The sequence below is a fragment of the Leptonychotes weddellii genome, chromosome 13, assembly GCF_054177405.1.
Source record: "Leptonychotes weddellii isolate Sample4059 chromosome 13, ASM5417740v2, whole genome shotgun sequence".
Taxonomy (NCBI): domain Eukaryota; kingdom Metazoa; phylum Chordata; class Mammalia; order Carnivora; family Phocidae; genus Leptonychotes; species Leptonychotes weddellii.
This window is the reverse complement of record NC_138381.1, coordinates 75,670,117-75,696,652: the sequence shown is the minus strand read 5'-3', so window position 1 is coordinate 75,696,652 and position 26,536 is coordinate 75,670,117. Positions and strand designations below refer to the sequence as shown.

At 53.6% G+C, this 26,536-nt stretch overlaps 1 protein-coding gene across 4 annotated transcripts in view; it reads right to left on the bottom strand.

Annotated features, from left to right (window-relative positions):
• The window catches only part of MLXIP (MLX interacting protein), a 69,498-nt gene that overhangs the window by 1,166 nt on the left and 41,796 nt on the right, over positions 1 to 26,536 (bottom strand). The window contains exons 2-18 of one of the 4 annotated variants that reach the window (XR_014139812.1): positions 25,635 to 25,741; positions 24,800 to 24,885; positions 23,310 to 23,399; positions 22,896 to 22,937; positions 22,400 to 22,571; positions 21,268 to 21,357; positions 20,625 to 20,716; positions 19,031 to 19,685; positions 18,467 to 18,588; positions 18,158 to 18,347; positions 16,594 to 16,718; positions 15,958 to 16,059; positions 15,723 to 15,850; positions 15,377 to 15,500; positions 13,871 to 14,000; positions 6,509 to 6,592; positions 5,988 to 6,088 (exon numbers count right to left, since the gene is read on the bottom strand). Coding sequence is in view for 3 of the 4 variants with exons in the window: in XM_081802300.1 (XP_081658426.1) it covers positions 13,176 to 13,297; positions 13,871 to 14,000; positions 15,377 to 15,500; positions 15,723 to 15,850; positions 15,958 to 16,059; positions 16,594 to 16,718; positions 18,158 to 18,347; positions 18,467 to 18,588; positions 19,031 to 19,685; positions 20,625 to 20,716; positions 21,268 to 21,357; positions 22,400 to 22,571; positions 22,896 to 22,937; positions 23,310 to 23,399; positions 24,800 to 24,885; positions 25,635 to 25,741 (2,377 nt within the window). In the remaining variant the exon portion in view is untranslated. Of the gene's footprint in view, positions 1 to 5,932; positions 6,089 to 6,508; positions 6,593 to 8,599; positions 13,298 to 13,870; positions 14,001 to 15,376; positions 15,501 to 15,722; positions 15,851 to 15,957; positions 16,060 to 16,593; positions 16,719 to 18,157; positions 18,348 to 18,466; positions 18,589 to 19,030; positions 19,686 to 20,624; positions 20,717 to 21,267; positions 21,358 to 22,399; positions 22,572 to 22,895; positions 22,938 to 23,309; positions 23,400 to 24,799; positions 24,886 to 25,634; positions 25,742 to 26,536 lie in introns of those variants that run through there. The other 3 variants (XM_081802302.1, XM_081802300.1, XM_081802303.1) reach the window with 3 other exon arrangements.

The following is a 26,536-nucleotide window of genomic DNA, read 5'->3' as shown; positions in this document are numbered from 1 at the left end:
CCAGGATCATGACCTGAGCCGAAGGCAGTCGCTTAACCCACTGAGCCACCCAGGCGCCCTAAATAAAATCTTTAAAAAAAAAAAAAAGAAAAGCACTTTTGAGCAATGTCATCTTCTTGTTCTGGAGAATTAAGAGGTGAGAGGAAAAATAAAAAGGAAATAGAAGGGGCGATCAGATAACGAGAGAGGAGGAGAGAGAAGAGAAGACCACGAAGTGGTACAATAGGAAATCAAATCACTGCTAGATGTGAAACTAGGCTGAACCTCAGTAGTAACGAAGAAAGGCAAATAAACAGAAGGTCAAATCAGCAGAGGTTTTACACATGATAAGGCTTGCCGGTGAGGCGGCGAGGAGAAAGGCCTACTCAGCCACTTTCACAAGTAGGTATCGGTCTCATAAGAGGATTCCATCCCTCACCAGGGACCCTCTCCTGCTGTTCTCACTGTAATTTCCTACAGAGCTGATCACAGACTGGGGCCAGACACACGTGTGCACGAGCACACACACACACACACACACGCACACACTCTAACAGCATTGCTGATAATATCAGAAACGGGCCAGGAAATCTGTGTCAGGGTGGGTCACCCGAGGAGCAGACACCATGATGGGACTCTCCAGGCCAAAGGCTCAGCAGCAGCCAAGCCTGTGAGGGTCCGGAAAGAGGGAAGGAAGAGCGGCTGGTCGCAGCATCTCAGATTCAAGGGCTTCTCTAAGAGATGGACGAGGCTGTCGGAAAATCTGCCAAGTGACTTGTCAGAGGAGCCTCGTGTCCCTCAGAAATGAGCCCGCCTCAGCATCCTTGCCACGGTCACTGGCTGGGAGAGGCCGGTGGGAGGCAGGGCCCCTGACTGACGGGTGAATGGGTTTTGGGGGCCGTTACTGTGGAAGTCACGTAGGTCCCCTATATGGACAGAAAGCAGGCCTGGGAAAAGCTATCCTTGGGGACCGGAGTCATTTTCTTTCTATTTTTATGTACTTTCCCAAATTTTCTAAAACTAGTATGTATTATTTGAGGAATTCAGTAAGATAAACACAATTTCAAATTTTGAAAGAAATAGCAGTGTGAGAAAAACGGGATGAAAAACAGAGCGTTTGAAGGCCACCCCAAGGCTGTTCACTGTGGCAGTGGGTTGATTTCTTGCCCCTGATCTCTGAAATGAGCCTAGGGTCCACCGTTCACAGCTCTTCGCCTGCTCCTCAGATTCCCAGCTGAAAGGAATGGCCAGAGCAGCCCATCAGGGACAGGTTATTTCTTGTCGAGTACGATGGACTTCTCAGGGTAACCCATGTGGTCCTCCTCCCCCAGCCCTTTTGTGAACTATCCCAAACTGTAGTACCTCACAATGAGAAGGACTATTCAGAAAGACATTTCTGGGGCTCTTTCAGAGCTCAGCTTTCTTAATTTACTTATTCAAGGGCCCCGGAAACCTTTGGCACCAACAGCATTGGTGCCAAGAGCAGATGGTCTTGGGCTCCAGGTTCTGATCCTCTACTCACTGTATGTGATGTGACCTTAGATGAATCACATCATCTTTCTGAACTATGCAGTTTGGTAGTGTGTGTATATATGTATGCGTGTGTGTATACATGTTTGCAGGGTTGTGCAACTGTCACTGTAACCTCATTCCAGAACATTCTCATCACCCCCAAAAGAAGCCCTGTACCCCTTAGCAGTCATTCCCCATTCTTCCAGCCCCTGGAAACCACTAATCTACTTTCCTTTTTCTTTTTCTAAAGTTTACTTATTATTTTTAGTAATCTGTATGCCCAACGTGGATCTCTAACTCACAACCCTGAGATCAAGAGTCACATGCTCTACCGACTGAGCCAGCCAGGCGCCCCACTACTAACCTACTTTCCATCTCTATGGATTTGCCTATTTTGGGCACTTCATATAAATGGAATTGTACAATATGTGGCCTTTTTAATTTGGCTTCTTTTACTTAGCATAACGTTGTCAAGATTCACCCATGTAGCAGGTGACAGTGCTTCATTCCTTTTTATGGTGGAGTAACATTCCATTGTATGGATATGCCACATTTTATTTGTCCGTTCATCAGTTCAAGGACATTTGGGTTGTTTCCATATTTGGCTATTATGGATAATGCTGCTATGAATGTTTAAATCAGCTTGTTCGTTTCTCCAAAAGGGGAAGTTATCATCTTGATCGGGATAGCATCGAGTCTGTAGGTCACTCTGGGGAGTGCTGCCATCTTGACAATGTTGTCTTCCAGCCCATGAACACAGAATGACTTTCCATTTATTTAGGTCTTCTTTAATTTCTTTCAACACTGTTTTAACTGAGGTGAACTTCGTGTAATTTACCATCTTGAAGTGTACGATTTCGTTGGCATTTAGTATGTTCACAGTGTCATGTGACCACCACCCATATTAAGTTCTGAAACATCATCATCACCCCAAAAGGAGGCGCCATACTCATTAAGCAGTCACTGCTACTCTCCTTCCCCCGCTGACCCTGGCAACACCAATCTGCTTTCTGTCTCCGTAGATTTATGTGTCCTGGGTATTTCATATATGGAATCATACACTGTGTGGCCTTTTTGTCTGTGGGCTCCTACCATGTCACATGGCGTTTTTGAGGCCCGTCCACGTTGTAGCATGGGTCGGTGCTTCACTCCTTCCTATGGCTGAGTAACACTCCTGAACTCTGTCCTGTAGTTTTCAGTGTAAAAGTCTTGCACTTCCTTGATTAAATTTATTCCTAAGTATTTTATTCTTTTTGATGCTCCTGTACATGGAATTGTTTTCTTAATTTCACTTTTGGCTTGTTTATTGCTAGAGTCCAGTAACACAGCTCATTTTTGTGTACTGATCTTTCGTCCTGTGTGTGACCTTGCTGAACTCATTTACTGGCTCTCACAGGCGTCTGTGTGCATGTGTATCCTTCAGGGTGTTCCATATATAGCATGTCATCTGCACGCAGAGATAGTTTTACTCCTTTTTTTTCCCCCCAGTTGGAATGTGTTGTATTTCTATGTGTTGCGTAACCGTGCTACCGAGGACGTCCAGGACCGCGTGGAGCCTTGTGCCCATCTCAACTGGAAAGCATTCGGCCTTCCACCATTCAACGTGTCAGCTGGGGGTCTTCGCAGATGCCTTTATCAGGTTGAGGAAGTTCCCTCCTACTCCCGGTTTGTTGAGTGTTCTCATCATGAAAGAGAAGCCTTGGTTTTCTCCTGTGGGAAATGAGGATAACAGTCTACGGACCCCGTAGGGCCTCTTGAGGATACAAATTGGGATAATGCGAAACTCTCCAGCCTGACACACCCAGGTCTAGAGCTCAGAGCTGCACTTCGTGATGGTGCCGCTGGGCAAGCTGTGTGCTTCTCTATGCCTCAACTTCCTTATCTCTAAAGTGGGGATAATAACAGCACGCATTTCATACGGTGTTGCATCATCCGGGCAGGCAGTGGTAGATCTGACTTAAACCATGAGCTGACTCGGTGCCCAGGACACAGAAACTGCGTGTTATGGTAGATGGCTGATAAAATGAGATGTGGTCTCGGTCCCTAGGCAGGGGTGAGGGTGGGAGGGTAGGAATGACAGTGACATTACCCAGAGAAGGTGGCATGTGTCAGAAGTGACAAGTGGAGCACTGGTGGCAGTTCAAAGCCCGAGGTGGGGTGGGCCAGGGAAGGCCACCGAGAGGGACAGAGCACAAGGCCTTCCGGGGGCAGGGGATGTGGGCCAGAGGGAAGCAGCTCGTAACCACAGGGCGTGCACCGAGCCTGGAAGCTGTGCTGTGATACGAGCAGGGATGGGAGGTGGAGTCGGGGCCCTACTGAAGGACACACTAAGGACTGGGGACTTTATTCTAGAACAGGAAGTTCTGAAGTGCTGGGAGGAGGGCAGGTATTTGAAAAAGGGATGAGTGTTAGGAAGCTGAATGTTATTTCCTGAACTTTGGAGACCTGCGTGAGCTAGGAAGATTCTGTTGGGATATTTCTCAACTCTGATCCATATCAGCTGTTCCACGGCCCCGAATGGGACCCCGGTCGGGACATTTCGCACCAAGATTTCACAACACAAGATTTGGTTAATGAAAGGGAGCAGGCAGGATGCTGTGCGGCAGGGAGAATCAGAATGACCCCAGGGTATTAAAAAGGAGGATGGCCTTTGCGCTAGCACGAATAAAATCCAAGAGAATGGAAGAGGGTGCAATGTTGGGAACGGGGGAAGAATGCGGGGAAGAGAGATGAAGATTAGCAAAAGCAGCTCACGTTACAGGTGCTTATTGTAAACCTGGCTTGCTTAATCCTTCAGCAACCCAGTGGGGTGGGTGTGATTTTTTTTTTTTTAAGATTTTATTTATTTATTTGAGAGAGAGAGAGAGAGCACAAGCAGGGGGGGAAAGCAAGCTCCCCGTTGAGCAGGGAGCCTGCTGTGGGACTCGATCCCAGGACCCCGGGATCATGACCTGAGCTGAAGGCAGACGCTTAAGTGACTGAGCCACCCAGGCGTCCCAGGGTGGGTGTGATTTTTATCCACGTTTTCTAGATGAGGACTTTCAGGCCCAGAAAGGTTGTCACTCGCCCAAGGCAGTCAGGACCCAGATGGTGAGGAGTTTGGACTTTATTCTAAATGCAACAGGAAGCCACTGGAAGTTTGAGCAGGGGAAGGACACAACGTGTCATAAGTGTCTTTAATAAGGTCGCTCCAGCTCTGTGAAGAATTGGTAGCAAGAAGTGGAACTTGGAGAATACGGTGTGCCCTCCAGGCGGTGGCAGTGGGGGTGGGGTATGGACCTGTGATTATTCTGGAGGCATCGCTGACAGGATTCACCGACAGACTAAAGGTGGGATGTGAAGGGACGGAAGAACCCGGGGGGACGTCTAAAGAATCCGCTTGAGCAACTGGGAGGCTGGCAACGCCAGGTAGCGAGATGCAGAACATTCGGGGATGAACAGGCTCCGGGCAGGGGCAATTGAAAGTTAAAGAAATGGTGGTTAGAAGCAGAGAGACTTGAGGAAGAGAAACTGGTGCTTAGAGAGAAGTGAGTCAATTGGAAAAGGAGAAAATGGCGAGGCAGAAGAGATAAGGAGAAAAAGCCCCAGCGGGGAGAGGGGGAGGTGTCGGCCTCCTGTGGAGCCTGCTCTTCTTCCCTGAGGGTTCTGCCCCTTTGCCCGGCGAACTCTGCTTGTCCCTCGGGCTCCTGGCTCAGGCACCACCTACCACGGGGACGGGGACGTTTCCAGCGCCTCCCAGGACTGGTTCCTGGCATGCCTTCGTGACCTCATGGCACCCCGTGCTGACCCCCATCATTCAGTATCAAGACAGATTTTGTGGCACTGCGGTGTTCCCTGAGCTGAGTTCGAATTTGGCTTGCAGCACATGCTTCTTGATCAAAGACCGGAGGAAAGAAGGCGTAGTTGGGCAACCCCCAGGCAGGTGTGGGAGAAGAGGCACGGAATGCGAGCAGCTTACGCATATCCCGGTGGAGGTCATTCGGTGGCACTGATGGGTGGGCTGGGGACTCGGGATGCCAGACAGGTGAGGGGGCAGGTGGGAAGGACTGCTACCTCCTGCTCATGCAGGCCCCACTCCCCCCACAAGTCTGTAATGGAACCCAGCCAGCGCTGCTTGGTCTCGTCCCCCAGGAAAGAAAATCAGTCAGACTAGATCAGGAGATTAGATTGTTTGCTGCACCATACCCATTAAAGGCAGGAAAGCAGACTCTTATCTTAGAAAGCTCTTCCCTCTTTAAACAATAAGGGGTTCCTAGCTAATGATTCTGTGAAACAGAAAATCTGATCAATAAGAACTCCCCAGTCCTCAGATTTCTTACTAACTATGACTTTGTAGCTTTTGACAAAGCCTTCAGGAGCCTTTAAATGACCAACACCACAGGCACATACGCACTTCTGTAAACGGTACTAAGAAGCACATTTACTATTAACAAATGAAACCCATATGGTGTCTGGGACTTGCTTCAGAACAATGGGGGCGGGGGTGAGGTACATACGAAACAAAACTGGCCCCGAGTTGGTAGTTGTTAACGTGGATGATGAGTAAGTGGGGGCTCCTTGTACTATCCCCTCTACTTCTGTGTATACTGGAGATTTTCTGAAATAAAAAGGTAAAAGGCACACTTACTGAAATTTAGGACAAGTGCAATCACACCATCCTACACAAGGCTAAATTCAGATCTTGACATATAAAAAAGAAGGTAAACTGTGTCCTAGGGAATAATCATATTCACATCTAAGATGAAAGGCTTTTAAATGCCAGTAAGAGATTGTTCTTATATCTACAACCTAAGTTACTAGAGTTGATGTTTTATATTAAACATGGAATCCCAGGGGTCAACCTTTTAACCCTGGTCAACATCTATGCCAGCTTGACCTCTCCACCTGCTAGTTGCCCCTTCCCCTCTCCTGAATTCTTCTCACAGGTCCCCACACCCTACCTCTCTGACGCAGACGTGAGGAAGGGGCAGCTGGGCTGCTGGAATGGTATGGGCTGAGGGCTCTTTCAGCAGGTTACCTGTGCACCTGCCATGCGCCCGTTCCATGCTGGGCATGGCAGTGACCATCAGCACCAGATCCTTGTCCTGACGGGCCTCGGTACCTGGCGGGGAAGACAGATGACAATGACAAACACGACAGTCGTCCTGAGCAAACAGGGTGCTCTGAGGCCTGACTCCATGCGTGTGTGTGCATCTCTGCATCGGGGGTGGGGTGGGGGGACATGAGGGCTGGTTTCTGAAGAACTGAGGTCCAAAGATTGGGACTGGAAGAAAGAATGGGAGCGAGCCGGGAGATGGCGAGAGGCTTGGGCAGAGGAAAGAGGACTTGGAAAAGCCCTAAGAGTGACATGGCACATAAAACACCGTACGTTCAGAGAACAGGAAAGAGCAAAAATGAGGTTGGGAAGGCAAGCCGGGGCCAGATGGGCAAGAGAGGGCGGCGGGGGGGTTGACGGGGGCGAAATAGATCCTAGGACTTGGCCCTCATCTGGAAGGCCCTGGACGGACTGAGCACAGGAGTGACATGGCTGGACCTGGGCTTTTCCAAGCTCCCAGTGACTGTGACAGACACCACAAGACAGAGTGAGGGGGACACTGTTACGTGAACTGGTTGAGAAATAATGGCGACTTAGATTTGAAGACAGCACTGGTGATGGAGAGAAGTGAATCACGTATTTGGAAGAGATCTGGAAGACGAACTTGGCCAGAGTTGGTGTTGGGAGAGGTGGCGGAGGGGAGGAGGACTGGTCAAGGATAATCCTCCCATTATGTTGGGTGGAGACGCCATTTACAACGTAAAACAAAACAAAACAAAAACAAAAAACGACGCTTTAGCCTTTTCTGATCCACATGGCCTTGATACTTTGGAAAGTACTTTGATTTCTTCCTCTAGGAAATGGGAATAGCCACACTGCCAGGTTGAGAACTATCCAGGGGCGTCCATGTCCCTGAGGAGTCCAAAGCCTGATGCGGAGGGACAGTCTCCAGTGCCCTGGTCTTGCTCCCTCTGCTCTATCTCCCCCCTCCCAGTCTATCCAAACTCAACCTTCTTCTCTGAATTATGTCCCGAGCATCTTTTAAGATTCCATACATAACATGGAGCTGGGTTCGAAAACTTCAGAAGAGCAAAGCAGACATCTGTTGCTCAATGGAAATCAAGCTTCTTCAGCCCAGAGGAGTCCGTGAATCACTTGCTTCTTTCTAGGGCCTCCTGTTTTTAGGACCCAAAATCTCGCTTTGTGTCATGGAGACTTTTTCGTTTGGGGGAGGCATCGGGTTTGATCAGACAAGAGCCTGTCTATCAACCCACGGCATTTCAGTCAGAGATCTGGATCTGGGCAGTTGTTTGGTGAAACAAGCCAGCAGGGGCCAGGCTGCCTGCAGGAGGTAGCATGACTCAGCTCACTGTGTCCCCTCTCATGCACCAGGAGCTGAGGTGGGGGAGATGGGGGGTGGTGGGTGCAGGAATAATGTATGGAAAAGAGAGAAGGTTCTAAATTGAACAGAAATCATCAAAATCTTCTCAGATCAACAAAGGGCATCTTGGCTGGTCAACTTGCCTGCCTTTTCCTACAGTTTTGGGTCCCCGGTTGGCAGGGAGACCATGGCCTCCTGGGGTCATCACCTCGACTTAGAACACTTTCAGCACTGGGGTCAGTGTTAGCCATACTGACGAGAACCTACACTTTCTAAGTACAGTGTCTCATGGGTTACGGAGCCCACTGACAGGATTTTATGTGAACCTCACAACCACCCTGTTCAAGTGTGCAGGGCAGGTGCGATCTGCCCGGGTTCCAGATGAGGACATGGCAGTTTGTACAAGCACCACGGAACTCTGTCCACCCGGGAAAGGCCTGGAGCACCAGGCCCTGGTGAATTCACAGTGAGAATTGGTGATTTGGGGCTTTTGACATGGGTCCTTCCAGCAGCCTCTCTTCAAGACCCCCTACTCACCTGGGGCCTCTCTCCCCCAAGCCTTCACCCCAGGCTGAACCTACCGCCCAAGGTTGGAATGAGTAAGCCAGTCTGAGCATCACTTTGTTCCGATCTCCCAGTATCATCATTTCCACAGCCCAACAGGGTAGCATTTAAGACCACACATCACAGGCTTTTCAAAAAAAATACAGCTTTTTATTGTCTCGGATGCAAATATAGTTTTAAAACTGCATTGTAGTGTTGAATACAGCTGGTGGAAACGTGCTTCTTGACAGCGGAGCATGAAGGGTGGTGTTCTGGGTGGTGCAGGCCTGAGGGAGCCTCCGAGTAACAAGGCTCTTCTCGGGTTTTGCTGTTCAGACCACGAGGGGAAACTGCCTCCTAACGGAGCCCTGACGCAATCACCAAAGCTCACAACAGAAAAAACGAACCATTTATACAATGAACTGGAAGCTGGCAAAGGAAAAGAACGCCGTGGTAGCTCAGCCGTGATGTTACAAAATAAGTAGATGAACGAGGTTCCGTTTCGCGGGCCGTCTGAGAAGATTCGGGTAGAGAAACAGCAGGGCGTTGTCGGGGAGAGGCTGTGTTCAAGCTCCCTTGTGAGAAACACAGCCTAGGAATTGTGTGTCCCTGGGCTGAGCCCTTCATACCCTTCAACTGCGGGACAAACTCTACGGAAATGTATCCGTTTCTCCCAAGCCCTCCACAATCTCAAGCCTTGGGAGGAGCATACCTCTGTTTAGAAACCCAGAAGAGAATTCTTCAAATTAGTGACGCCCAGGGTTGACTGTGAAACCAAAAGTTTGACTGGGAGATGGAGGTGAATTCTGCTACATATTTGGGAAGGAATTTCACAAAAATAAAATTCCATTAAGTAAACAAACACAGGCAGGCTTGTGCAAGCACGTGCACATGCGTGCGCGTGCACACACACACACACACACACACAGAATCAAAGCCAACATTTAACATGAAAAGTTCCCTTTTCTTTCTCAAAGGCTGATTTTCGCAAATCCCAACAAGGAGACAGCCCCCTGCGTGATGAGCCAGGAAAGCCAAGTCCTCAGAAGGAAAACAAAACGGGGCAGTTGCTGGAGGTACACAGTAGGTCCTAAGGCTTCTCCCTGCTCTCGCCATCCCTCCGATCCCAGAGGGTCAAGGCCAAGGAGACTACTGAAAGTTACAAACAGGTGTTGAGCTTCCAAGCTCTTCCACCCTCCAACCCCCTTCTCCCCTTGCGCATGTTCAGACGTGGTGAAAATCCTCAACATACACGGTATCAGGGCACCGAGGTGAAGACTCAGGCCGCGGCTGCCATGTTGCTCACACCAGGGCATCCCAGCTCTCTCCTCCAGTGAGACCATGACCGAGGGAACACTTGGCAAAGCTAAGTTCCCATGAGCGGTGGGTGGGTTTCGTCACTGGCAAAGTGCGTAACAGGAAGCAGGCCATCTCTAGGGAAAGGCAACTTTCCACCAGAGAGAGAGGAGCGAGCGGACCAGCTTATCCACGGCGTGGGGGGTCCTGGGCATGGGGCAGGGAGCACTGAGGACAGCCCGGCGCCACGCCGTGTGCTTCAGCTAGACCGTGCCAGCTTGTAATCCTGCAAACAATGGACCTGCTCCTCATTCCTCTAGTTCTCAGGTCCCTTGCCACCACACCCCTTCACCTGGGTCGAGACAAAGGGGGTTGATACCACCCTGGGGGGCCATGCTTGCTCAGTCTAAGTTTATATTTCTATCGGCCAGAGCAGGAAAACCTCCCGGCCCGTCAGGTCACAAGGGCAGGAAGCGGATGAAGCTGGGTGCCCAAGGACACATGGGCGACAACTGACCACCCCTCCTCCTGCAGAGGCTCCAGGAACAGGGTGGCGCTGGGGGTTCCCTGCCCCCCAGTCCTTCCTCCTGACAAGGGCCAGTGACGTCCGCTAGCACCTCATTAACTCTAACTTCTGATGCTGGGACGGCTGCTCTTGTGTGAGAAACTGGCTGGACAGCAGCAGGGGTGCACGGGCTGGAGCCCCCCTGGGGGTGACTGCAGGTGTAACCCGCCTGAGATGGGAGGGGCGGGCCCGCCAACTTTTAGAAAGCCCCTTGGTGGCACCTGCCCTGTCCCTGCGTTTCCCACTCATCGTGAAAGAGCAGGCACAGTGTGAAGAGGGCTGATGGCACAGAAAGATTTCATAGAAATGCTTTTCAAAGATTTATGTGTCAGACAGGCTTTTTTTTTTTTTTTTCCTTTTCAGGTTGATTTTTTTTATTCTCCAAAGTGTCAGCATTTTAAAGCTTCTTTTATGGGAGCAGAGGCAGGAGCAGGGGTGAAAATGAGTGTAAACAAAGCACAGCCCTGTGGGCAGCACACCCTGCAGCCCTCTGGCAGGGTGGTCTCGCTGCCCCTGCGCCCCCACTGGGCCCCTCTGTCTGGCCAGATTCATCGGGCAAGATTCCAAAATAAGAAATTATTCTGGGACAAGAAACAGTCATGTCTGTGGTAAGAGATACAGCTTTGTGGCCCAACAGCCGTGGTAATTGTGAGCACCAAGAGAAATGGATTTAAGTAAATGTCTCAAAACAAAAACATGCATCTAGTTAACAGTCTGCTAGGACAGACACACACACACACACACACACACACAACCCTTCAAAGTCTCATGTGACCCAACAGCCTTAAATATTTAACAAAACAGAATCATGAACATTAATTCAGCAAAAGGAAGAGGAGAGGTAGGCCGAAGAAGCAAGAGGCCAATTTTATATCCCACAGAGTTAAAAAAAAAAAAAAAAAGAAAAAGACTCCCAGCACCGGGTGGGGAGAAGGCTGCTCATTTAGGAGAGGTCTTGGTGGGCCAAGCATTACGGCCATTCACGCGGTTTACAAAGGCACAGGAACTGGGGAAGGGACGGAGCTCATGACCCTCCACAAGCCCTCGTAGCTGGGGATGTCTCGTGTTTTTCCTTTTGACCCTAGTGAGTTCTTACCATGGTGGTCTTCCCCTTCTGAAGGGCAAATTCGTGTTTATCCTGGGGTGAAGGATGAGCTCTCTTACCACTTCCCAGTGGACATTAAGGATCAGCCCAGCCTTGTCTTGTGCTCGCCCCTCAGGGGAGTGATCTGGGAGGCTTGTAAACACGTTTTCTGGAGAGGCTGAGGGACGCCGCCAAGCTGCTCTTGTGCGGGGCTGAAGCACAGACAAGGGAGTAGGTGACGGTCAGTGACCTGCAGCAGAGACAATGGCACGGCCGGCGGCAGGGAGACGTCACCCCTGCCATCCTCCATCAACGGAGGCCGAGGCAGGGCTGGCTGCCCCCTGAGCACCTTCAGCAGGCCTCCAGGAACCCGCGGGAGCCTCCAAATGGGTCCAAGCTGCAGGAGGTTGCCCTCAGCAGCCCCCACTCAGAGCCTACCCAGCGTTCCCGGCCTTGCCTAGCACTGCCCAGGCTCCATCTCTGGCAGGGAGGACAGAGATTGACTGGAAAGTCCACTGAGCCTCTGAACTTCACAGCAGGACGTTAAAAGCACATTCTTTCAACGAGGAGGTACCCTTGGCTGGGCTTCCTGAGCGTTAGAGAGAGCACCCGCCCTTCCATCTGCAGCTCCTCTTGCACATACAAGAGGATGGGCCCGGACACCCCGAATGCAATTCCACCTTCAGAAGCAGGCCGCTGCCCCCAGATATCCCTCCGCCTGGATCAAATATGAGTGTAACTCTTCACTGTATGATCTGGGAGATGCCCAGAGACTGAGGCTGGCTGCCTCAGAGGGCTGCCCGTCAACATTCAATCTCTTCCGCCAAACACAACACAGGACAGACTTTGGGTGTGGTGACATCTTTGGTCCGAGAACTGTTATGGTTTGGGGCTCCTGGCTGAACCATCCAGACAAGGCGACAGACCCACGGCGGCACCGTGGAGTCTGGCCTCTCAAATGCTGCGCTCTCAGGGCTGCGAGCGTGCACCCGAGGCTGCGGCTTGGAGGAAGGTGCAGAACAAGGGCCATGCGGTGAGGTGGCGCCCAGTGAGGCCCCGCCTGAGTCCCCGCCACGGTTCTCAAGCCACCGACGACGGAGCGAGGCCGCCCGCGGCGCCACCCGAGGGGTCTCCGAGCCAGAGCAGCAGCTTGGCCTTGCTTGTGCGAACCTTCTCGCGCCGCGAGCATTCACACCCGCCGCTTCCGCACGCGGGTTCCGGGGTTCCCTGGCGGCCTGTGCGGTGGGAGCAGCTGTCCAAACCTACTTACAAGGTCAGAGTGTGAGGGAGGAAGGGAGGTGCCTTCCACCTGCCCCACGGGCGAGTCAGAGCGGCGCCCTCCGAGTGCCCAGGGGTGACAGGAGCGAGCATCCAGAAGTCTGAGGACAGAACTGAAGAGGAACCCTTATGCCTCCCAGCTCCCAGGCGCAGGCCGTGCCCCTTTGCCCCTCTACTCCCTGCTCAGGCACCAGGGGCCCGGCAGACCACCAGCAGGACGGGACTTTGTCTGGGTTGCCTGAGGGCAGGGGAGGTCACGACTGAGGTCAGTGAGTAAGAGTTCACAGCAAGGGGTTCCCAAAGACGGGCTACTGCTGTCGGCAGGCCCCGAACCTGCTTCAGCCCTGAGCGCAGTGTTGAGTGGCCCAGTGGGCCGGCGGAGCTGGAGGGGGGCCCTGAGCTCCGCGTCAGGAGAGGCATGGGCCGCAGCCCCTCTCCGCGGGCAGCGGGCAGGGAAGAGCCTCCGTGGCATCTTGCGCGGCCACGCGCCCGCCAGGTGCCGCTACGAGTCCCCCGGTCTCCTGCCGATGGCGGTGACGGCCTGTGCCGCCTGCTCCGGCAGCTGGGACGGGTCTGTCAGGACGGACGTGGTGGTGCTCAGCTGCCGAAGGCTGTGGAGCGCCGCTGGAAGGAAGGGGCGGGTTAGCCCAGGGCCACGGGCCACGCGGCGCTTCGGGTCGCAGCGCGGGCGGCACACGCGCTCGTGCGCACAAAGCGTGCGCTAATTCTCACGTCCCCGAAGGAGCAGAGGCCCTGAGCGCCACCGAGGGACAGACGCCAGCAAAGCCTCTCTGCCCCTAGGACAACTGCAAATCCTGTCTCCTCTCCTGCGGACAAGCAGGCAACCCCCAGCTCCTCCTGTTTGTCCACCTCTATAACCTCAGTATAAGGGCACAGCCCTGTTAGTTCTAAGAATTAAATCAGAAAACATCTGAAAGCACAGGGCCTGGTGAACAGTAGGTGCTCAATAAGCGCAAGGTGGACCTGAGCACACGGACGCGCGGGGACGACAGGAGGCAAAGGACAGGCGCTAGGGGCCATGCCCCTGTCCGGCAGCCGGCATCTTTGGCCGGGGCCCCCTGCTGATGCAGCCGCTCGTGGGGGCGCCTGGATCTGCCGCGGCACCGTCTGCAAAGGCCCTCCTGTCCCCGGGACTATCCCCGTGATGCCGCGGCCCCTGCGTAGCCCCCGACTCACTTGGCCTGAGGACGGGCAGGGAGCAGTGCTGGTCCAGCCAGGACAGCGCCGTCCGGTGCAGCTCTTCCAGGCTGCTGGTGGACACCATCCCCTTGAAGGACTCAAACAGCGGCTTGATAATGATACTGAACTGCACGGCACGTGGGTTAAAGAAAAGATAAGCAAGGAGGAGGCCGGCGGACACGTAACCGGGGGTGAGGAGAATAAAGTCCAGCTACGGGCTTGCCCGTGACCAGCTCCCCCTGGGACGACAAGTAACCATGTACAGTTGATGAGGGAGTGTGATCTAGATAAGATGCACCCTCACATTCCCCTGAAATCTTCCCATCTGACTCTAACTGAGCAACAGGTTAATGAGCACTGAGCAGGCCGGAGGCAAGGACACAGACGTTTCCTCGGTGTGGAACAGGTCCGAGCACCCTGACATGAAAGCCAGCGGTCTGTGGATACCTGCAAGAAGAGCAGAGGCACACAGCAGACTGCAAAGCAGAAGCTGTCTAGAGATGGAGGAGGTCTGTCTTTTGTGATAAACACACGCGCCGGCTCTTAGTCACATTCTGTGTGGGTCTCCCAAACCATCCTAGGCAAGCAAATATGCAAAAGCATGAGTCCATTTTCTCCCTGATCTGAGCCACGGTTGTACCCATGGCCCCCCGAGCTGAGGCTGATGATGAAGAATGTGCCATTTTACCAAAGAGGTCCTGGCTCAGCCCAGCTGCCACCTCCATCAATGATAAGGGCCAGAGCCAGGCTGAGTAAGCCGGGCAAAGCAGAGGCAACAGAGCTGGTGTCTGGTCTGTCATCTGTCTCTTCAAAACCAGCCATTAGAGTGCCAACAGATAAAATCCTCTGCTCCTAAACGGCTGTCTCTTGTCTGTCAGCAAGAAGGTGAAGACACATGGCCAACCTACCATGTGTGTAGACTGTCTGAGGCAGAGAGGTGGCTGAAAGGGGACTGACAAGGCAGGGGCTGTCCCCCAGAGGGGCCCTGCTGACATCTGGAAGGCTGAGAGCAGGTGAGCCTTGGCCCCAGAGACGGAGCCCAGCACGCAGATATACGTGCCTCATAACAGCATCAAAGACCACGTGGCCCAAACGCAGACAACAACCTGCAGGGAGCTGGTTTCAAATCCTGACTCTGCCACTTAGTGATTTATGAGCCCTGGTTTCCCATCTATCTCACGGGGCAGTACTCACCCCTCCCCGGAGATGGCCGCCAGGATGTGTCGGATTAGATCCTACCTCCTTCCTACAGCATTGCCTCGGCAGGTGGCTCTGGCACCTTGCGATAAAGCATCTTTATTTCCCAAGCACGGAGAGAGCAAAGCTGATCGTTCTGCCTCCCCAGGAAGTCCCAAGCCTGGATGGTCACCAACAACAGCCCCCCTTCCCACCACGGGCCAGGCCAGGCCCCTGGACCGAGGCAGAAACCAGCACTGCCTGCTGGATGAACTCAACAGCAACCATTTGTGGGGGGTGGGAGAAGCAAAGAAAACCCAAAGATACAATCCAGAACTTCCAATTCTGTAGGGTCCGGCTCTTCACATACTCATCAAACATGTCCCTCATGTGATCGAATTGGTGCCGGGTGACGGGCACTCCCGTGGCAGGAAGCAGTTGCTGGCAGGAGCTGCAACGACAGGAAGAATCAGAGGAAGCTCAGAGCGGCCGGCGATGAAGCTGGACCCTGGGGCGCCAAGTGGGCAGGGCCAGCCGCCGCTGATCACCGCAGGCCCAAGAGGAGAGGCCTCAGGAGGAGGAGGATGACAAAAGCCCAAAGGACCCTCCTGCCTCTGGGACATGCACTTGGGAGGATGAGGCACCAGCCCCGGGCCCCACCCCCCAGGCTCACATGATGGTGGCGTTGAGCTCCTCGATCTCCTCCCGCAGCCGCCGGGCTTCCTCCTGCATCTGGCCCCGCTCCTGCTGCAGCTTGGTGATGTACTCCACGGTCTTCTGCAGCGTGATGGCGTGGCTGGTCTGGGAGAGGGGCGGCAGGGTCAAACCACGGCAGCCACGGCGACCCTGCCTGGCTAGCTGGCGCCGAGGCCAACGCAGGGGCTCCCCACCCACCCGACACCACTCACCAGCTTGGAATTATTAGAGATCAAACTGTTGAGGGTGTCAAAGCCCATCTTGATGTTGAAGCGCCTTTTCTGCTCAGCTGAAATATGCTTCATCTGCCGGTTCTGTTGGGGAATTGAGCGGTCGCTGTGACACAGGGTGGACCAGAGGGCCACCGCCCCTCCCTCCCAACCTGCGGCTCAGGGGCTAGAGAGTAAGTGGAAGGAGGGGCAACAGGAGCCGTGAGGGGGCAGGACAGGGGTGCTAGAAAACCCTGCCTGCTGAATGGAGGCCCTCGGCAGGGGCTGTGACCACTGCTGATCAGCCTTTCCCAGCCACCCTCGGCCCGCTCCTCCGCTGACCCAGTTCTTCCAGCCGCCACCTCCCTCGTACTACAGGGTTCAGGCTGGTTCTGGGGCTCAGGGCCGGCTAGTAGGTGGGGGAATGGGAGGAGCCGGCCTTATCTCCAGATTAAGTAGCAAACGTCCAGGTTCCTGATGCTACCCTAGCCTGCTGAAGCACCAGGCAGGTCTGTGCTGCTCCTTTCCTGTGTGTCCTTAGTAAGGGACGCAGCTGCCCCATCGGTCCCTTGATATTCTCCTCCTTGCCCTCCCCCCATCCCTCCAAGGAAATCAAGACCCAAGAGAGACCTGTGATACCTTTAAAGCAGCCACATTTTTGGGGTCTGCAGATTTCCCTGAGCAGTTGTTCTGAGGAGACTGGGGACTGGGGCTCTGCTCTGAAGCACATGGAGAGGCCTGCCCTGAGTTTGGGCAATCTCGACCTGAGAAGAACAGAGACTCCTCTTAGGACACGGCTGGCTGCAGCAGCTGAAACAGTGCTCACCCAGGAAGGGAAGCCCCACAAGTCCCAAACCCTGGAGACCCATCCGGAACCTCCCACAGCGACCCCAGAGCAAAAACTGGAGAAATCCTTGCCAACATCCCAAGGAGGGCTCTGTTAGGTGTGGACACGGCCTGATGAAAGCTGGCTGGACGTGGGGTAGGAACACGGCCTGAGCTTGGCCAGCCACGGGTCTTGGGGACATGGAGAGTTTTGACAGGAGGCCTGACTGCTAACCCAGCTTACTAACAAGCCACCTGGGGGCCACCTGCGGTTTCCGCAGCCTCTGTGAGGCTTAGTTCTTACCCTGTGTGTCAAGTACACGTATCTGTTTATTTTTGTTCTTTCAACTCTACATATACATTTTCCTGTATTTTCAATCTCGCCCGCTCCCACGCCAGCCATGCCCTGGTCACTGGCATCTCTCAGGAGGCCCCCGGAACCCCTGGGGCTGCCCCACCTGCCTGCCTGGAGAGCCTCAGTGCACTCTTTCTGTGGCGCTGCCCACCGCCCCGCCCTGCTGCTCCGTTTCCCCATGCAGCTCCGACACCCAGTGCTCTGCGCCTCAGCGGACAGGGCAACACTAGGCTACCTGAGCCCTAACTTACACCACCGTAGGGGCCTGACTCGCAACTAGTCTTCATCTTTAGCTTTCCAGACTGGAGGCCCTTATTCGTCCAGCCTCCTTGGGCAAGTCCCTCTACTGTCTGATCTCTGTAGGCAGAGACCTTTCCTCCTCGGGTTTTCCTGACTGCTCAGGGAAGACAACCGTTCACCATAGAGCTCCAGGAGCAACCATGCCCAGGTTTTACTTGAGACAAGGCCCCTTTGGTCTCCCTCCCCGATGAGGCATCTGAAAGGAGGAAGCCTGGGTTCTGGTTCTACCCCCACCGCCAGGGGCACACACAACCTTGGGCAAATCCTTTATCCCTGGCTTCATGGCTCTTCACTGGGCAAAATCAGTTCTCCCCCAACAGTCCTGCCAATGGAAGGCCCACGGTGTGGCAATGGGCTCAACGATGTGAGGTGCTTGAAAACTAAGGGATGAGCACGGTGATGTGGAGACAAGCCTGGGTGGTTTCCGTTTTCTGGAAAGCGTTGACAGCCTCAATCCCTTGTCTGGATCAGAACTGGCAACTCAGAGCCAGGCCTTTCTGAAGGAGGTCAGAGTGGTGTTCCCCGAGTGCATTAGTTGCCTGCCCCGCACACGCTTGCCACTTTCCTGCTACTGTGGATGATCCGGCCCTACACTGAGCACGTCCCAGCGTGGGCCACTAGGCTTCTAAGACCTCACTGCACATCCCATAAGTCCAGCCCCATCCCGGGCAACCCCACGGGCAGTCTCCCTGACCCAGGTGTGGGCATGCTCATTTCACTCACGAAGTCCCAACCATTCGGACTGGAGCGCACACTCACTGGAAGCCGTGGCAGGGACCTGCTCGCCCTTCACCAGGGAGTCTTGCACAGCGCCTGGAGAGAAGAGCCGAGAGACAGGGGCCGGCTGGCTGCTCGTGGTGCGGCCAAGGTCTGTCACCAGGATGCCACTGTGGAACTCCGTGACTCCAGGAGCCTGAGGTGACACAGGAGACAGAGATCACCCCCGACCACAGTCATGTCAGGTGAGGACCACCAAGAGCAGGGCCATGCTGGGGGGATAAGGACACGAGGGTCTGCCTAGGGCCCCCTCACCCGGGCAATGGCAGCAGGCGTGAGGACCACACTGGACTGCGACACGGTAGAAGCCAACATCCCTTCTCTCTTCAGAGGGCCTGATGTCATGATCACTGCTTGTGGTTGTCCTGAAAAGGCAGCTGCCAGAACAAGAAGGTGAGGGTGAGGCCCGGAGTCATGGGGGTCTGCTTCTGACACTACTGTTGCTGAGCCCAGGCACTGTGGGGCTCCCCAGGAGCAGCGCAGACCCCTCTCCTGCTGCTCAGACATCGCCTTCCTCACCGCAGGGCACGGAGAGACAAAATCACCGGGGTACCTGACATTTGTTTTGCAACTTCCTGAAGGGGACAGATTACAGACCCAGGAAAGAGATCACCTGAACCATGCTTTTTCAAACTGGGTTGAGACTAACTTGAAAAGAAGACCACAGAGTAGACAACAGACTAGATCACACACATGTGGTAGATCGGAACCCTTTTGTTTCACGAGTGTGGGTGTGTCGCAAGTTTGCAAGCCTTGGGGACAGGGAAATATCCCTCGGGAAGGGGAGCTCAGACTCTGGCCTCCCTCCACCTGACTCACCTGGGGCAATGCAAGCATTCTTCAATACCACGGACACAGACTCTGGTTTGGGAGCAGGCACTATTTTGGGGGGCTGCTTGGGCCTCCCCCCAGTCAAAGAGACAGGTTTGGGGTGCACAAAAGTTAAACAGGGTTGGGGAGGTCCGGCAGTTGGCGGCCGGGTGACCGGAGGCAGCGCCAGGCCACAGGGGGACACTGAGGGCGTGGGATGGTGGGTTGTGATGACAAGGCCCTGGCTCTGGCTGAAGGTGGTGGCAGACGCGTCATGGGTGAGGGTGGCAGAGGCCGTGTGTGTGATGACGGAAGGCGACTTGCTGGCTCCAGCAAACTTCGGCGGTAGGAAGGTAGGTGGAGCCGAGGGGCTCAAGGCAGGGGCAGGGGGTGGTGGGGCTAGAGGCAGGGCAGGGGAAGCAGGTGCTGGGGCAGGGCTGGGAGACAGCAAGGGCATGGTGAACACAGGGAGGAAAGGCTGAGGGACATTCAGCGGTGGTGCAGGAGGACCGAAGTCTGTGGGCTGGATAAAGGGGTCTCCAGGCCGGGGAGCTCGTTCACAGCCCTGCCTATCCGTGGGGTCCAGGGTGGTGGCTGCAGGAGCTGCTATGAGGCCATCAGGGAGGCTCACGGTGGGGAGAGCGGTGGATGACAGGATGCTCTCCTAAGAAAGGAAGGACAAATGCTGGATCACACAACTTGCTGTCACTTCCTGGTACGACACACCAAAGTCCAACAACGTACGCTGGGCGCCTGAGCAGAACCTTCAGACAGAGGGACGAGGCGATGGCTCCCGCCCCCATTCCCGCTAATCTGGGGGGAATGGAGCTGTGTCTCTCCAGGCGTCCGCAGGGGTCCTGTTTCCACTAGGGACTAAATGATAACACAGAGCTCAGACAAAGTGACTGTCTGCACACAGTTGGCTCTAGGCCTGGGAAGATCTCGTCTCTAGAGTCCAGCAGGGGTCCCCCCAAAGTCCCGGCCATCTTCCATTACACAGCACAGGCAGCCTGAAGCACAGCTGCTCAGAGGGCTTCCTCAGGACAGTTTCATGTATCAACTTCCAGAGGTCACCTCTTCCTAAAAGGGAAACGCTCTAAGGAATCAGTTGCCAAGACCTCAGTCTCTATAGAAGAAATTCTTCCCAGAGCCAGATGGAAGAAGATGGGGCCAGGTTTCTGGTGTCTGACTAGATATGGGTACCAGCCTGAGAGCCCCTAAGGGCAAAGAGCCGGGCCTCACCCAGCTCTGCAGCCCCAGCAGCTGAAAACCAACTTGTGTTAATTGTTACGTAAAAAGTAAAAGAAATACATGGAACTTTTTTTTAGTGATCCGTGTTTTCCTTTGCTGATCCTCTCTCAACTGGTTAGAACAGAGCTCGCCGCACACAGGTTACACGGAGCCTCAGGCAGGAGCACGCACGGGCTTACCGACAGCTCCCACCTCTTGGAGATCTATGGCTGCTTTCAAGGAGGGCTAGAATAACGTCTTTATGCGTTGTATGTGTGTTCAGCACTAGATCTAGCAAGCCCTAGCACTTTGCTTATGACTGCACAGTTATTCATTGGCCTAGCCCTGGCCACCTCTCCCCAGCTCCCTCTACCTGAGCAGGTGGACTGTTGGGATCTGGTGCAGGTGCTGAGACAGGAGCAGGCAGCATGGAACCAAAAATGGAGCGGCTGGAAGAGAAGAGGTCTGAAAGACAACATCGGGCGCTTCTGAGCAAGGTGTGCCCATCATATCCTTGAATTAAGATCCAAATAAATCGGGCACTGAACCCCATCTTACCCAGAGGAATGCCATGGCCAGAGGGTGTTCCCCCCTGAAGTAACTCTGCAGAAAGAGGCCCTCTGATTGGAACCGCTCATGCTGGCAACTAGTGTGGGGTCTGAAATACTCCCAGGCCTGGCGTTTGGCGGCTCTTACGAGCCCAGTTCTAACTGCAGGACACTGCGGGGAGGTGGCTGTGTTGCCAGCGCCCTCTGCTGCCTACAGGGAGAACTGCTTACGGTCCTGGGCAAACCTGAGGATCTGAGACTGCAGGAGTGAGAGAACCCTGTGGCAGAGAAGCTTCCCAGATCTTGCAACTACTACCAAAAAAAAAAAAAAAGGTAGTTCTGGAAAAATTCTAAGTCCTCCCCCTTGCCCATTCTAACTCTAATGAAGGGAAGCACCAGTGTGCTTTAACCTGGGCAAAGGGAGATAGATCCAGGCAGCCATGCTCGCTCCCTGCCCCATGTCCTCACCCTGGAAGGGTTCAAAAGTGTCCATGAAGTCCAGGTTGGGCTGCAGAGGAATCAGCCCCGGCTGGATCATGTCTGCATTTCCCAGATGGGCTGTAAGAATCAGAAAGGAGACAGAGGAATCATTCTGTCTTCTCAAACAATGTTGCAGAAACACATAAAACACCTGGAATGGATTCTCCTGGTCCTGTTCACATTCTAGATTCTTCCAAGGAGAAGTGCAGGCGGCTGGCTGGAATTTCTACCTTCTTGTGGGTTTGTGGCTATTCTCCACCCTCAGAAGGCAGGAAAGAAAGAAAGAGAGTTTTTATAAGAAAGGTGAAGTATTGGGGTGCCTGGGTGGCTCAGTCGGTTAAGCATCTGCCTTCAGCTCAGGTCATGATCCCGGGGTCCTGGGATCGAGCCCCGCATCGGGCTCCCCACTCCGCGGGAAGCCTGCTTCTCCCTCTCCCACTCCCCCTGCTTGTGTTCCCTCTCTCGCTGTGTCAAATAAATAAATAAATAAATAAATCTAAAAAAGAAAAGAAGGGCGCCTGGGTGGCTCAGTTGGTTGAGCGACTGCCTTCGGCTCAGGTCATGATCCTGGAGCCCCGGGATCGAGTCCCGCATCGGGCTCCCTGCTCGGCGGGGAGTCTGCTTCTCCCTCTGACCCTCCCCCCTCTCATGTGCTCTCTCTGTCTCATTCTATCTCTCTCAAATAAATAAATAAAATATTTAAAAAAAAAAAAGAAAAGAAAGGTGAAGTATCAGGAAACAGACACTCCCAGGATGCTGAGATCCCCAGTTCTGTTAGTCTGTGGGCTCTTCCCTGAGGTGTTAACTGGATGCCTGAATGTGGCCAGGTAAAAGGTCATGCCCAGGAATGCTTCTAATTTTCTTCCCAAAGGCCCCATCACTTGGGGACAGTATCAGAAATGTGAAATTGATTCAGACCAAATCCCCAGTCTTCTCTCAGGGGCACCATGGGCCTGACAGCTGTCCAGGAAGGTCCATTTGCAGTCCCCACCCACTCAGTGCATGTGGCCCTCAGATGCCAGCGAGGTTGGCCAGTCCTGCCCTGGGGGGCCAGGTTGGGGAGGCGCTGGCAGAGAAGGAAACCTGTGTGTTCAAAGTCAAGGATCTAGAGGTGGGTTACCTATTTCCCGGGGGTTGGGCCAGGCCACTGGCTGGTGTGAGGAAAGTGTTGAGAAGAGGGTGTCGCTGAATTCCGACATGAGCATGTCTGTGTCCAGCAGTGGGTCCTCCTCCATGGGGACTGGGGTCTTCCATCCATCCCCACGTTTGTGCCAATAAAGCATGTCATCATCCTACCGCCAACAGAGGGGGGAGGCAAAATCAGAGGGGCACTAGTGAACTCAGAATTCCCAATCACATCATGCCAGGGAGTATGTTACCCTACTGTACAGAGCTGCAAGGGCTGTTGTAAAAGAAGAGGGGAGTAAGTGGAGCAGGGAGAACTGGCCTGTTTCCTTAGTCTGCATGTCCTCCGTGTGAGGAGGGGGGGGTGGCCCCTCCTGGAGCTGCAGGAAGGCAGGTGCGGCAGGCTTCACTGTCGGGCCACCCACGTCATTGCTGTTTCTTGTCAAAGGAGGGTTCCCGTGAGGGTCCTCCCAGCCCCCGAGCTCACTCACCTGGGCCAGGCTGGAAAGGTCCTCATCCTTGTGCTGCTGTAGCTGTGGAGAAAAAGGGGAGACAAAGTGTCACCCAGGGTCCTGGCAGGGGATGAGGCTCCTCCTGGAAGCATCTAGGCCTCTTCTCCCTGGAAAGCGTGGGAGGGATCCTGCTCTCTGCCATTCCCAGGCCCATGCTGGGCACAGAAGAGATTCTCCACCAGTGTTTGTAGAATAACTAGCAGCAGGAGAAACTGAGACCACAAAAAACACGGCCAAAGCAGGCCCATCACCTGGGCTGGGCTGGAACACTGGGTTCCACGGGGGCAGCGATGGACCCACAGCCTCGGGGGCCGGTGTCTGAACACAGACTTAGACCCTCCCTCCCCCGTGGGGCTTCCCGAACATGCTGTTCTTGGAGCCCAAGCCAGATACCCTTTTCTTGAAGTAGGTTCTCCACTTGTGATACTCCCGGATCACGATCTCAATGCGGCTCTTCCAGTACTTCCCTTCTGTGGTGATGGCCTGTGAAGAGAATGCGGGTCAGAATCAAAAGAGGGCAATCTAGTTTGACGGGCAGAACTCGGCCTGAAAATAAAGATGCGTCTGACCCTGGCAGTCAGCTCGGGCAATCCAGCTCAGAGGACCCTCCCACATGCATACAGCTTCATTCACAAAGTGCGTCCCACCTCTTCTGTGCTACAACTAGCCTCCACCCTAGAGATGGGCTTTTACTTCGTGACCTCAGATAACCAAGTGTGACTTTGGTGGCATGAGTCCCAAGGGTCCGGATTGGACACGGGTCAGAGAGTGCTCGGGCAGGGAAGAGGGAGAGGGCCCTCCACCCAGGCACTGAAAAAGCCCTACAGAGAGCCAGGGGTAGCACTAAATGCCCTTATCCAGAAGACTCTGCCACATTTTCAAAGGGTGAAAACAAATGGCCAATCACAGAAGTTTTAGGTGGAAAGTGACTTCCAAGAGTAGCTACTTCAACCTTTCCATCACGCAGGTGAGCCCCTTCCACGTATCCCTGAAGAACTCTGGTGACGAAGAAGTCACGCCCTCCTCAGAGAGCCTGCCTCACTTTCAGGTTCCTTTTTGTTTATGGCTGGAGGATACAAAAGCCAGTCCCAGATGTCATAAGGCCCATATAATTTCACCTACAAATACTGCATTGTGTATCTGACAGTAAAGAATCTTCACAGTGAACAATACAGTCTTATCACCAGACCCACAAAGTGGTATTCCTTAATATTGTCCAATACCAGATCACATCCCACCACTCAAAAGGGTCTTTCACTGGGCTACTTTCTATTTGTTCCCCCTTTTATCCCAACAGTGAGACATGCTTGGATAACATTAAAACAATGCAGAAGGGTATAAGGGTATCCACCTCACTCTAATCCCCCTCCCCAGAGGTAGCCACCAGTAAAGGATTTCTGTATATCGTTCTAGACTCTTCCTACACACACACAATCACACAGATACACACTTTTAAAAAAATTAACATAAAGTTACTGAAAGACTGTTGCGCAGCTTGCTTTTTTTTTCTCAGTTACTATTTCTTCAGCATCTTTCCATCTCATCATATAAAGATCTTGAGGTCATTCTTTAACCATTAAAGATACCTGCCTTGTAAGGAGCCCAGATCCCTCCCTACTGACTTCCAGAAAAATGCCAATGTTAAGGGAAAGTGGAAAGTAAGTCCCAATGGGAGAACCTCTCAGTGCTCGGGTCAGCCCAGCCTGAGAAGAGGGGAGCCTCTGTGGGCTGTCACAACCTCATCTTTGAGAGGTCACATGGTCCTTCTCCCTACCCCACCCCCGCTGCTGCGGAATCCAACCCCTGCTCCCGGCCTTGGGAGAGTCGCTTCCTCCTGATGAGGGCAGATCCTTTCCAGCTACTGATGGTCACGAGCCAAGTACCTCTGGCCTGCGATGCTCATCTACTTCAACAGAGCCATCTAGTGGAGTGACAAAGTGGCACACGGGATTCTTGCGCTTCTCCAAATCTGGGCAGAGAAAGGATGAGACGTATCACTATGACCAAGACCCCTGAAAGAGTCCCTGCCCCCTCTGTCCACATCCCCCTCAGGGTGGGACCCTCCCAAGTGTTCTTCTCCTTCCCTTGAAAATGAGATTTCAGAGAATAAAGGAAAAGAATCTGTCAGTAACTCATGGGTAAGAAAGGGAGTCTGGCTTATCAAAAGAAATGCCAGCCTAACCCAAGCATGCCCCAAGCACGCTGATCTCCTGCAAAGGTCACCGGATCTACCGGCATGAAGCCAGCTAGAGAATGAACAAGGCCTGGGTCTGTATCTTCTTTGACCTGCTGAAAATAGGAACTGTTCCCTGACTCTTCAAATATCACCTCTCCGCTACAACCTCCTTGACTCCCCTGGAAAGAACTAAGCCCTCCCTCCTCTGCCTTTACAACGCTGGGCCCAAGCGTCTAACCTAATAGTGAGCACATTATGCTGTGAACCCTGGGCGAACACATCTGTCTCCTGCATATTATAGGCAACTACACGACACAGACCATGTGACTGGCCCCCTGTGCCTGACACCTGAGAAGTACCCAGTTCATTAGGATCTGGCTTGGTGTTCCTATTGCTGGACTGCCCAAGAGAGGCTTCCCTTTGAGGCGTAATGTTTGAAAGGTGGGCTCTGGGCCCCAAGGTGCAAAGGCCTCCAGGTGCTAGAACACAAGGCCTCGGGGCCCCTGCAGGCCGCTCCTACCGGAAGCCTGTGTACCACTCACACTGCATGTACCACGCCCGCCAGATGGCATTATTGAGCCGGATCTTGTCTCTCCACTGGAGCTTCAGGCCCTTGAAATTCTTCCACTTTGGAGACACCAACTTCCCACTGGAAGGTAAGACGAAGAAGGGAAACTTAGTGGTTTCTCTGAAAATGAAATGAAATTGAAAAGTGTCACCCACTCACTCCAGGCCTGAAAATTCTGGATTAATCCATCACAAGCCACAGGCTAGGCTTGACAGAAGGCACGAGTCACTTTGGGATTTCTTCCTAGTGACTGGCAGCAGGGAGGGGGGAGGTGGCGGTGGGGGTGGTGGCAGAGTCAGCGCACGGAGGGGACAGGACTGGCCACGCACTGGTAGGTGTTGGCACACGGGTTCACTGTCTTAGTCTGTCGACGTTCACCTGTCTTTTAAATTTTCCATAATTAAAAGTTAAAAATCTTTTGGTTTTTCAATATATCAGGTCATCACATTGTATACCTTACTTCAACTTATGCAATGTTGGATGTCAATTACAACCCAACAAAGTGGGGGGCAGGGAGGGAGGAAAGAAAGAAATCTGCTGGCAAATAAACGAAAGCCAAGCTCCTTTACCCTGGGCCACCTTCTTTGCCACCAGCCCCCAAGAGGCATTTACAACGCGGGCACACCAACGTCCCACTGGCCTCCGAGCCCGCGTGACCCTCTCCTGCCGCCAGACCTGTGCACACATGGTCCTCACTCTTCATGGACCTCCTTCTGCCCCCTGCTCCAACACCGTCTCCTCCGTGCTGGCACTGGCCTCCCACAGGCTGCTGATGACTCCTTCAGGGCTCCCTGAGCACCATTCAAACCCAAAGGTGGCACTCAGCCAGCCTCCACGGAGCAGCGTCCGCACCCAGAGCCGCACGCAGTACCCTGT